Genomic DNA, 12394 nt, shown 5'->3' on the forward strand with positions numbered 1-12394 from the left:
CTTGGAGAGGAACATCACATACAGAGGTTGGCCTCAGGTGCATGTCCAGGCTCTGTCATCTGCTAGCTGGCACATATAGGTGTTTATAGACCAGAGAATCAATTCCCCAAGAACCTTACAATGCGGAGGCCAAGCCCAACCTCATGCCCCTTTTCCTCTGCCTCTCTTCTCCTCAAACCAACTTAGATGCCCTGGAACACATGATCTCACAGTCTAAGCCTCATAGCTAAAAAAACCACTGGGTTCCCTTTAAACAGGCAGGAAGGAGAGGAAAGAAAATAGATATCACCAGGGATTCCTTTCTCCTCTTTTGCTTCCTCAAACTCCAGAACTCTCTTCTGATGCAGCATTCTCTGGGGCTCACTGTACCTGGTCATAAATCCTAATTTTCTCATTAGCTCCTAGCTGTCATCACAGAACAGTCCCTAGTCCATGACTATGTCTATGGGTGAATTAAAAGAAGGTACTCCTAGCTAGAGGATTACTCACATCTGTAATCCTAGTTACTCAGACAGCTAAGATCCAGAGGATCAAGGTTCAAAGCCAGACCATGAAGAAAAAGCCAACAAGATTCTACAGAAAAGTCAACAAACTCCATCTCCAAAATAACCACCAAAAGTCAGACTGAAGGTGTGGCTCAAGTGGTAGAGTATCAGCTGAGTAGGTACAAGGCCCTGAGTACAAACCACAATAGTGGGGGACAGAGCAGGGAAGAAACACTCCTTTAAGTACACTCAACCCCACACCAAGGTAAAGCTGGCAAGTACAGATCCAGCCTTCAGCCAGGTGCCCCTGTGTGGGACACAGTCCAGACAGCCAATTGGCCCTGAACTGTCCACCAAGCTCAGGCAGTCATCTTTCAACATCCAAATATGCCCCCTCCCCCCAACTTCAAATAACACAGGAGACTGGAGTCAAGAAAGCACAGCACTAGGCTGGGAAGGTGGCTCAGTGGTAGAGTGCTTGACTTGCATGCATGAGGCCCTGGGTTCCATTCCTCAGCACCACATAAACAGAAAAAGAAAGCACAGCACTCCTCACCTCTACCTTACACCACCATGGCACTGAGATGGGAGAGAAGATGCCTCTTACCCCCACTGGATCCCACAGCCCTCCTCTCTCCATAGCTGGCTAGAACCAAGTCTTCATACAGGGGAGAGCACAGCTGGTCAGTGATATTAACTACTGGGCAAACTACTTTTAAGCCTACCAAAATAGCATCTGTCCTGGCCCAGATACTGCTGAGGGTCAGAGCAAGTCAGCACCTTTCCTGAGGGCTCTTGGTTCTCTGGCCTCCAGTGCAGCCTCTTCCACTAGTCCACACTGCCCACACTCAGTGGCTGCTGCACCCAACCGTCAGATGGACACACTGAGGCCTGGCAAGTTTAACCAACCTACCCAATATCACACAATCAGTACATTTTTGGTGGTGGTGTTTGGGGGGAAGGGGTACTTTGGGGGTTTTGTTTGTTTTGCTTTCTTATCTAGCACATAAACCCTAGAAACAAGCTCATTTATAATTACTGGTATCTATATTTACATACAGATATATATGTATCCATATCTTACCATCAGCATTTTCCTAAGGACTAGAATAGTCACAGCTGTCTCCCTGGGTTACATACATGGTATATATTAAGATATCCAGGGGTGTGCCCCCTTCTCTTTACCAATGTCCCTCTCTTACAAGGAGACCTATGACATGACGCTTCTACCTGGTGGGTTAACACAGCTCAGGCTTAGCCATGTCTACAGCCCCAGCATGACAACACCTTAGCAACCCACAAACCCAAGGAACTCAGACCAAGAGCAAGTCCCCAGGGGTCAGGTCCCAAGATGTGGCCCTGATGCCAACACTAACTCCTTGGTCATACCACTGAGGCTTGATGCTCCAGCCTAGGCTCGTCCTCAGTGAGCTGAAAGGAGTCCAGGGTGCTGACTTCCTGAGGCTGTGAGATGTAAGTCCCTTCACCCCTGGGCCTTACACAATTGCCAATAGCAGCTGGAGCCTATGCAAAGAACTCTGTCCTGCCCACCTACCCCCATTCAAGATATAGGAGCATCTACAAAGAGGCAATGAAGGGAAGAGAGAGAAAGAAAGAGAGAGAGGAGAAAGAGAGAGAGAGGCCTTACATGACCCTCAGAAGGGCCTGACGCAGAGGAAGAGAAGAGGCAGGAAAGTGTGAATTCCTGTGTCACAGATACCAAACCACCAGGGAGAATCCTGGCCAGGAGCACGCACTGCTTCAGCATTGTGAAATGACTCGACGCAAATGCTGGTGATCAGCTCCTTCCCACCTTGGCTGACATTCCACCTGGCACAGGTCTCTCACATCCCGGAGCTCTGTGGGTGACAGGACCTTTGGCCCCATCTCCAGCCCCAGGATTTGGCGGAGCATTAAGTTTGTCTCAGGCAGGCAGTCTGGAGGCTTGGCTCCTCCAGCCTCCTCTCAGTCCCTGCACAGGCTCTTAAATAGAATTGTCAGCTGAGGATGGCCCAGCTTCCTGGGTTCCAAGTTCTTTAAACATTGTCTCAGCCATGGATACTAATATTTTCATCCATCCACAAAGGAGCCTTCTGTTGCCCACCAATAGATGGCCCTGTGGTCCCAAGAGGGCTTTTTTGTACCCTTCTGTCAGCCAGTGATCCCCAATCTTAGCTGGAGATGATTTTCAAGCTCTATCTAAGTCCAGAATTCAAAAGGATGGTGAGCTGGCCCAGCTTTGATACTGCCTCAGTGATGCAAAAAAGCCTGTACTCAGGGACAGGGCCAAAGCCAATGGCCGATGTATTTGAGCCTTCTCTCAACACAGGAATAGAATGAAACCATGCTTCCCTCAAAAATCCATAGCCCCAGGCTGGGAAGGTGGCTTAGTAGCAGAGTGCTTGCCGGCCATGCATGAAGCCCCCCTGGGTTCAATTCCTCAGTACCACATACACAGAAAAAGCCAGAAGTGGTGCTGTGGCTCAAGTGGTAGTGCTAGCCTTGAGCAAAAGAAGCCCAGAGACATTGCCTAGGCCCTGAGTTCAAGCCCCAGGAGTGGCAGAAAGAAAAAAAGAAAGAAAGAAAGAAAGAGAGAAAGAGAGAAAGAAAGAAAGAAAAAAAAAAGAGAGAGAAAGAGAGAAAGAAAGAGAGAGGGGGGAGGGAGGGAGAGAGGGAGGGAGGGAGGGAGGGAGGGAGGGAGGAAGAAAAGAAAGAAGGAATGAAGGAAGGAAGGAAGGAGAGAAAGGAAGGAGAGAAAGAAAGAAAGAAAGAAAGAAAGAAAGAAAGAAAGAAAGAAAGAAAGAAAGGAAGGAAGGAAGGAAGAAAGAAAGAAAGGAAAAAAGAAAGAAAGTTAGGAAGGAAAATCCATAGCCCCAGTCCGGCACCAGTGGCTCATGCCTATAGTCCTAGCCATTCAGGAGTCTGAGATCTGAGGAGCAAGGTCAAAAGCCAGCCAGACAGGAAAGTCCTTGAGACTCTTATCTCCAGTAAACTGCCAAAAAAAAAAAGGCTAGAAGTGGAGCTGTGACTTAAGTGTTTGAGTGCTAGCCTTGAGCAAAAGAAGCTCAGGGACAGGGCCCAGACACTGAAGAGGCAAAAAAAAAAAAAAAAAAAATTCACAGCCCAACATCTCAGTGATTCAAACTTTTAACATCCTCAAGCCCCTACCTCAAAACCTGCTTAGATACAAGATGGATGAAGTTCAATCCTGAGCCCCTAGATCAACCTGCCCTGACCAATCCGGTCTCCGGCTTCTCTCCTCCACTCTAGCCATGACCACCTTCAACATGAGATGAACAGACCTGCACATTCCTCAAAGGCCCAGTGAAGTCCCGCTGTCACCAGCTGAAGCTTTCAGTCCTCAGAGATGTCCCTTTTCCAAAGTTTCTTCCTAATCATTATGTTTAGCAGCCCAGTAAAACTTGCAAGGTTCAACTTTCTGCACCACTCAACTTGTGGCAAGCAAGTTGTTTCATTCCTTCATGTTAATTAATTATAATATTAACAGTCACACATTGGTAGTGGCTACCATATTTGACAATAAGGCCCTAGATTGTTCATTTTGCCTTCTCCGAAATGGTTGGCTGGTTAGTGTTTTACAGAGCACCTCATGACACGGCCTCACTCTCTCCATCCTCCTGCCTCCACCTCCCAAGGACTAGGCTTACAGGTGTGTACTACCAGGCCTAGCTCAAACAGTTCTCTTGATCTCCAAAACTTTATAAGGTACTACCTACAACTATATCCTCCATGGGAATACATACGTACATAGATGTATACATATATGCACACCTACCTGGAACCACACCAGATGTAAGAGGCTAGTTAACCTGTGATACTTTGTCATTCTACCCAGCAAACCCAATTTGAGATTCATCCTCTCCCCCAGCCACACTACTTGTCACCTCTAGGAAAGGTCACAGAATGGGAGATGGGGGAGGGGCCTGGGCATTTCCCTCTAACAGTGTGCAGACTAAGTGTGAGGCTCACATGGCCTTCATGACACCCAAGGAAGACGCATCACAGTGGCAACTCTGACCTGGAGAGGGAGGCCGACAGGAGAAAGAAAAGGAAAGAAAGTACTGGACCTTGTTTCCTCTCATCTACGCAATGGAAAGATAAACAGAGATAAGTTATGACAACATTCTACACTTTATAAAGCAATAACATGCTTCACCTAATCAGCATTGCACAGCGGGACAACAAGACGGGTTTAATTAAATTTGTTCAGCTAATCCCTGAAAGTCACCATGACACAGAGAAGTAGAAAGCAGCTGAGGAAACCCTTGAGGAATACAACCAATTAATATACAAATGGGTTGAGACTACATGTCTCTACCAAAGAAAGCATACAACTCCTACATTTTTGTACAAACAATAACAAAATAATAAAGATTTCTATCCAATACTCCCTTAAAAACTTTCTTAATAGCTTTTCACCACAAACCCAGAACTCACGAAGCTCCTGAGGTGCCTTGGAACTGCGCCTCTAAGTTGTGGCAGAGGCCTAGTCAGTGCCCACTGGACAATTGTCAATGGAAGGCTCATAGTCCCAGCGGCTCCACAGATGCTCTGAAACAGCTGCTGTCCCCATGCCTTGGATGTCACTACAGTTAGGAAATATGGAGAGACTAGCATCAAGTAACCTGGGTTCTAATCTTGCCTCTGCCAAGTAAGTGGCTATGTTACCTTAAGCAAGTCACTCACTCTAGGCCTTGAAAATAGAGAGTTAGATGACAAGACCTCTCACCTTCTCCAACTCTGCCTGGAAGTACGAGTGTGACTTAGAATCCAGCAGGAGAGATGATGAAGCCACACCATAGCATGGAGGGGTGGGGAGCATTTTATCATCAACTCCACAGTAGAGGTAAACAAGCAGCAAGGTGAGGTTGGGACCATTTTTAAAGCACTGACTTCCCTATGCCACAGGACCAGAGCTTGTGACCAGCTACCACCAACTTCCACCAACTCTCAGGGCCACATGACAGTAGCCATCCCAAACGTCCATGACAACTCAGGAATAGGCTCAAACACCCTGCAGAGCACAGGTCTTCTCCCTTCCTCTCAGCATCCATGGATGAGATCTCCAATCCTGCCGGCTCCCATTACTACAACTTCCGCTCTTGCTTATCATCAGAAGGTTTAGAACATCACCTCACTATTCAGTACCTAAAGTTAATCAAAATGCAAGATCTAGAAATCTCTTTGGAGTCTCTGGAACAGGATTCTTTGAACCAGATTCTCTCACAGCTGTAATTATGTCTTAGCCAATATTTGGATATGAAAGCGCTGTTGACACTGCTGTCAGTCTCCAAGTGCCTCATCCCTCCTTTCTTCCTCTATTATTAAGTGTTCACACAAAGATGTGTGGGAAATCTACAACTGAATGTCTAAGATCTGGGAGCAGGCTGCTTGTCAAAACAGACTCTGACTTCAATCTTCACCCACTTCTTACTGGAGACATATAAACCATGAATGTTATTTAATATATGCTAGACTTTTTTTCCTTTCAATACTATTCAAGGAGAAAAAAACAAATATCCAAATTTCTCTCCTATTAATTACAGTAGAAATTTGAATGACCACCCAAAAGCATTTTAGAAGTGTGTATGTGTGTGTGTGCACATGCTCGCGTGCACTAAAAATAAGTTGAGAGCTTTTGTTCTGAATTCTTTATATTACTTTCCAACTATAACAGAATGAATGAACAGCCAGTGTCCCCAGGCTGCTGATTGGTGAAGGCAGATGGCATCTCAGAAAGGCCAAAAAAACTCTCCTGGAAAGAACATCTGTCACTTCCCAATGGTACAGGTTAACTGTGGTCAAACTACTCACTCACCTCCAGTCCTCAAGGTCAGAGCCATCTAGCTACACAACTCCTCCCTTTTCCCCCCTCACAAACAAGTATGGAAGGGAGGTTGAAGGTACAGCTATTACAGTGTTTGTGACAATGATTAATTTCTCCCTGGATAGTCAACACTAAGTAATAACCAAAATCCCTCAGCAAGTGCTTATAGTAGAAAAGCAAAGCAATCCTGACAGCACTGAGGGCAAATAAGGCAAGAAAAAAAAATTACCTTAAAGGCCTTAAAATCTAGACATTGTACCAGGTTTGGTTTGGTTTTTGTGGGTTTTTTTTTTAATGCCATATAACTGTATATCCCAATAGTCCATCTGAGTTCTATCTGATCGCTGAGACACAGCTAACTGCAGTCTAGAGGGGAAGAGAAAAACACATAACACAGGAAGTGTTTCTCTCCTCCTCCAATCATTCAAAACACCCCGGGGGAAACAGACTTGACAGGTGACCTTTAGAGATGTGGTTTGACCTGAAACTCTTCCGAGAAAGAAAACCTTTCCGGTGACCCTCAATGATCGGGGACCACACCGCACCTCCAAGTTCATTCTGTTTCACTGCAGTTGCTACTTAAATCCCGTCCAAAAGGGAAGGAGACAGACAGACAGACAGACAGACAGACAGACAGACAGACAGACGGGGGGGGGGGGAGAATGGGGGGGGAGAGAGAGAGAGAGAGAGAGAGAGAGAGGTTGGATTTCCCCAGCCCAAGAACAGTCGCTGGGGCCAAGGTTTAAGTGGCTGTCTCCGGATTGTGGAGAGAGCACCCGGCCAAGCCGTGGCTTCCAGACTCGGTTTACAAAGATCAATGGAACTATGGAAACAAGCAGACTCGGCGCCGGAGCCTGCTGGCCTCCCATCTGGAGCCTCGCAGGGACGGGAGGGGGAGGGGGAGGGGGCGGCTCTCCCCGGATCAAAACAATCCCTCCCCCGCGCGGGGGGCGGCGTCCCGCGGAATCTCCAGCCCCGCGCGCGCGGGGCCCGGGAGCCGGCCGGGCCGCCCCGCCGAGGCCCCGGGAAGTGAAATCACACATTCCGGCTCCCAAATAAGGAGCGAGGCTAAATAAACCCCCCCAGCTCCGACTTCTCCAAACCAGCCGTCCAGCCGGCTCCATGAGTAATGGGTCTTTTGTACCCGCAAAAAAGAAAAGGAAAAGGAAAGGAAGGGGCGAGAGAGGGGGAGGGAGGGCAGGAGGGAGGACGGGGAACCACTTCCTAGAGACGGGGGAGCAATCAGCAGCCGTGCCCCCCCTCCCCGCGCCCCGATGCCAAGCCTCACCTCAGCCAGATCCCGCTCAAACCTCTACAGGGCAGAGTCGTCCAACACCCCCCCTCGACCACCCCGCCACTCACGGAAACTCGGGGGGACCCCGGGATCCGCTCGGACCACCATGCCCGGCGCGCGCCCGCGTCCATCCCCCTTCCCCCCCCCATACACACACACACCGGCGTCCCGGGCCCGACGGTCCCGCCGCGATCGCGGGACGCCCCGTCCCGCGAGAGGGTCCGGGCGCCCCGGGCCGGGCCGGGACGCCCCACCCCCGGACCCCTCCACGTACTTTGAGGGCGAATTTCTCCTGGGTCCTCTTGCTGAAGATCTGCAGCACTTTGCCGTTGATGCCCAGCCCCAGGACCTGGCTGGTGACCTTGTAGTCGTCGATGATGGCGTTCTTCTTGATCTGCAGGCCGGACTTGACGTGGAACTGGGGGAACTGCGGCGGGGCGGGCGGCGGCGCGGGGGCCGGCGCGGGCGCGGGGGGCTGCGGCGGCGGCGGCGGCGGCGGCGGCGGCGGCGCGGGGAACGGCAGCGCCGGGGCCTGGCCCTGCGAGTTGGACAGCATGGTGCCGGGAGACCCGGGCGCCGGCGCGGGCGGGCCCGCCGACGCCCCCGGCTCGGGCTCGGGACGGGGTCCCCGCCACCCCCCGCCCGGCGGCGGCGGCGAAGTTCGCTCCGGGCTGGAGCCGGTGTCTCCGCCCCGGCCCGGCTCCAGGCTCGGCGGGTCGCGGGGCTCCGTGGGTCCCGCCGTGAGCCACCAGCGCCCACCGGCCCTGCCTCCTCCTTCCTACCTTCCCTCCCTCCCTCCCTCCCTCCCCCCCCCGGAGGGCCTGGCGCTCGGGGGACGCGGGACGGCGGGGCCCGGCCGGGGGGAAGCGGCCGCGCTACAAAGTACCCAGCCCCGGGGCCGGCGGCCGCGTCACGGGCTCGTCTGCGTCCGGGGCCGGTCCTTAAAGGGGAGGGTCAGGGGGCGGGGCTTCGGGAGGCGTGGGCTGGGGGGAGGGGCGCGCCTTAAAGGGGAGGAGGTCGGGAGGAGGGAACAAAACGCGGGCTAGGTAGGTAGCCCGGGGCTGGGGTCCCTCGGGTTTGGAGAGGACGGGGAGTTTCCGTTTCTTTGGCCGAGGCCGCTCGAAAGGAAAGCGGGGGGGGGGGGGGGGGCGGGGGGGGGGGCGGCGAGTGAAAGCGGCTGAAGGTTTCGGATCGAAAGATCTACTGCCTCTCCAGCTATCTGATGTTGCGCTCTAATTGTCATGTTTGGAGATCGCAGCGGTGAGGTGTGTTTTTTAAGGAGAGGGTGGTCTGGGAAGAATCCCGCTAGATGAGACGGGGGGGGGGGGGGGCGAGGTGGATGGAGTTTATTCACCCCAGGGACACGAGTCGGGCCATGCTCTGTGACTTCTTCACGGGGATCACCGTCCTCACATTGTTCTCATGAAGTTACTGGCGCTTTTTTTTTTTTTTTCTTTCAAAGATGTGTGTCTCCGTCAATTTAGTAATCAGCCTTTGACGTATTTTTTATGTAAAGAAACTTAAAAAAAAAAGACACACGGTGGAAAGAGGATTAATTAGGATTGAGAATGGCTGGACAGGCATATACACTGTTGAGGACCTGTAATCCCCGCTACTGATGAGACGAAGCAGGAGGATGGCACATTGGAGTCCAACCTGGAAGAGGAAGGAGGGAAGGAAGGAAGGAAGGAAGGAAGGAAGGAAGGAAGGAAGGAAGGAAGGAAGGAAGGAAGGAAGGGAGGGAGGGAGGGAGGGAGGGAGGGAGGGAGGGAGGGAGGGAGGGAGGGAGGGAGGGAAGGGAAGCAAATTGAGATTGGAAGACTACCCCGGAGCCTTCTCAATTCCTTCAACTATCTCTTTCACAAGCTTCTGACTTCTAGTGAGGAAAAATTAGTCCCTAAACCTACATTCCTAAGAAGAGTGGTTATTTTGAAAAAAGAAAGAAACCTAGTTTTGGTCTAGGTTAACCCATGTCTCTAAGGGAGATACCAAAGGATCTAAGTAGACCCAGTAGCACAGCCAGGATCAGGGAGCGATCTGGGAAGGCCCAGACCATAAGCAGTCAGTCTCTATACTCACACATTCTGATGAGGCAGAAGATGATAGGTGAACACATCTCTGCTGCCCCCCTCCCGCCTCTGAGAAGTGAAATAAGACAATGGAATGAAACAGATGAAGATGGAGTTACTCTCCCAACCTTACACCTCCAGGGACCAGCTGGGCTCAACTCAGTCAATGGACCAAGAAGAGAAACTGTTCCTCTAATAGATCAGGAGTGTGGTAGACATAGACCTCCAAGCAGAAAGGCAGAGTAATTCATTTCTGTCTGCAGCCTGCAAGCTTGGAGATTCCATCTAGGCTAGAGAACCAGTAGTGAGACAGCTCTGGGATTCCCCTGACTCTTCAAAGTCTTGATGCCGAGACCACAGCTAATGGAAACTACCAGCACTTTTCCTGTTCTGTAGGATTGCTATCACCTCCAGAAGCCCATACAGAGATGACCAAGGGCTGAAGAAGGAACACAGGAAGGAAGAGGAGAAAGAGGAGGAGGAGGAGGAAGACCCAACTACTCAGGCCTCCCTCAGGTGGAAAGAAGCCGGGCTGTGCTGAGCTCTGAGCTGGTCCTTTCAGAAACAGCAAAGCCAACTAGAAAACAGAAGCTAGAGATGAATGAGTCGAATCTACGTCTCCTTGAGCCAGCCACTTGAGAGAGAGAGGGGGTAGGGAGAGGGAGAGAATAATCAGATCTCCTTTCAGGACCAGGTGAAAATGAAATAAGATAATGTCCATGAGAACTCTTCACAAAGTATCTGCAAATCATTGTGAAATGTTAAATATCACCATTACTCAGGCATTGCTTCCTTGTCCTCCAATCTGGGCCCACTGCCTAGGGACCTGTCCCTGATAGCAAGCTGCCTTCCTACCAAGCTGTAGAGAGATGCTGGGTTTTGAAGGCCTAGGAATATAACAGGACCACTGAAAGCCAGCAAGGGGTTCTTTCTAAGTAATAGGAACATGTGGGCCTAGAAGACTCTGAGGATAAATATACAGTGCAGAGAAATTACACAGACCAAACACCCAGTACCCAGAAAACACATAAACATAGCACAAAGTATTAGGCACAATATATATCTCTCATGGATGAATAGCTGAGGAATGGATGATCCAAAAGAGACATTCCACAAGAAACCCAGAGTCTTAAGTTCTCTTCTGATGCTGGCTACCAAAGCCCCTTGCCCCTCAGTTCCTTCTTTCTGGTCTATGATAATAGCATCAGCTCTACTTATCTTGTAGGGCTTCTGTGGGAATAAGATGAAATATGTCTCTACAGAATAGAAGAAGTCCAAAGTCCTATCTGTCTAATACCCATTCTGTTCTCTGCAATGAACTACCAAATAAACAGTAATCAGATTGTAAAAGTTCTTCAAAAGTTGGGAGTTGGGCTCAGTAGGAGAGTGGGTTTTTACATGTACAAAAAAAATATGAAAAAAGCATAAAATCTAAGCAAACAGAAAGTACTATTTGTGTATGTGGGTGTCTGTGTGTCTGTGTCTGTGTATGCTGGGACTTGAATCTAAGGCTGGGCACTGTCCCTTACCATTTTTGCTCAAGGTTGGTGCTTTTCCACTTGAGTCACCCACTTTTTTTTTTTGGTTACTTGGAGATAAGAATTTCACTGATTTTCTGTTTAGGCTAGCCTCAAACTCATGATCCTAACATCTCAGCATCCTGAGAGGCTAGAATAATAGGCATGAGTTACAAGTATCTAGCTTAAGAAGTATTATTTTGCCGGGTGCCGGTGGCTCACGCCTGTAATCCTAGCTACACAGGAGGCTGAGATCTGAGGATCACGGTTCAAAGCCAGCCCGGGCAGGAGAGACCGTGAGACTCCTATCTCCAATAAACCACCAGAAAACCGGAAGTGGCACTGTAGCTCAAGTGGTAGAGTACTCACTTTGAGCTGAAGAGCTGAGGGACAGCGCCCAGGCCCAGAGTTCAAGCCCCACGACCGACAAAAAAAAAAAAAAAAGTATTATTTTATTAATTTTTTAAAAGAATTATTTTGTTGACATGCAAACATAGATACATTCAATATAGTACACAAAAGACAATTTAAATCCTCTGCTACACAGAACTGGATTAGTCATAATCCTCAATTCATGCCACACCTTTATAATGGGATCATTAGTCTATGTACCTCCACTTTTATTTTGTTACTAGTTATTTTTAATAATGCAATAGGTGCCCATGGATCCACTATCCAAACCCAAAACCAAGACCTTGACATCAACATATAGCAAGATGGTTCCCTCACCCATCTCCCACCTCTCTCTTGAAATTAATTATCTGACCCCTCTGTACCTGCCCCTTGCTTTCCTTTGTATATAGTTTTACCTCATGCAGATGTGTTTAAGGGCATCATTTAAAAATGAAGCTCAGACTGTCTTTAAAAAGGAAGATTACATGAGATTACAGTTTGAAGCCAATCCAAGTAGAAAAATCCATGAGACTCTTATCTCCAATTAACCAGCAAAAAGCTAGAAGCGGAGCTGTGGCTCTAGCAGGAGAGCAAAAAAAGCCACACGAAAACAAGACACCCTGAGTTCAAGTGATTTCAAAACTGTAACCTGTAATGCATGTCTATAATCCCAGCACTTGAAAAACTGAGTGAGGAAGATTGTGTGTTCAAGGCTAGACAGTGCTACATAGAGATTTCCCCTATCTCAAACAAAACAAAACAATTGTACACCTGCTAACCTCCATCAT

At 49.3% G+C, this 12394-nt stretch overlaps 1 protein-coding gene across 1 annotated transcript in view; it reads right to left on the minus strand.

The window, feature by feature from the left end:
- The window catches only part of Mapkapk2 (MAPK activated protein kinase 2), a 44068-nt gene extending 35661 nt beyond the window's left edge, over nt 1-8407 (minus strand). Inside the window, exon 1 of the mRNA XM_070041631.1 lies at nt 7902-8407. Coding sequence (XP_069897732.1) covers nt 7902-8183 — 282 coding nt within the window. The 5' untranslated portion in view covers nt 8184-8407. The remainder of the gene's footprint in view (nt 1-7901) is intronic.
- Between the last annotated feature and the right edge of the window lie 3987 nt (nt 8408-12394).

The sequence above is a fragment of the Dipodomys merriami genome, unplaced genomic scaffold (assembly GCF_024711535.1).
Source record: "Dipodomys merriami isolate MVZ:Mamm:240054 unplaced genomic scaffold, mDipMer1.0.p SCAF_31, whole genome shotgun sequence".
Classification (NCBI taxonomy): Eukaryota; Metazoa; Chordata; class Mammalia; order Rodentia; family Heteromyidae; genus Dipodomys; species Dipodomys merriami.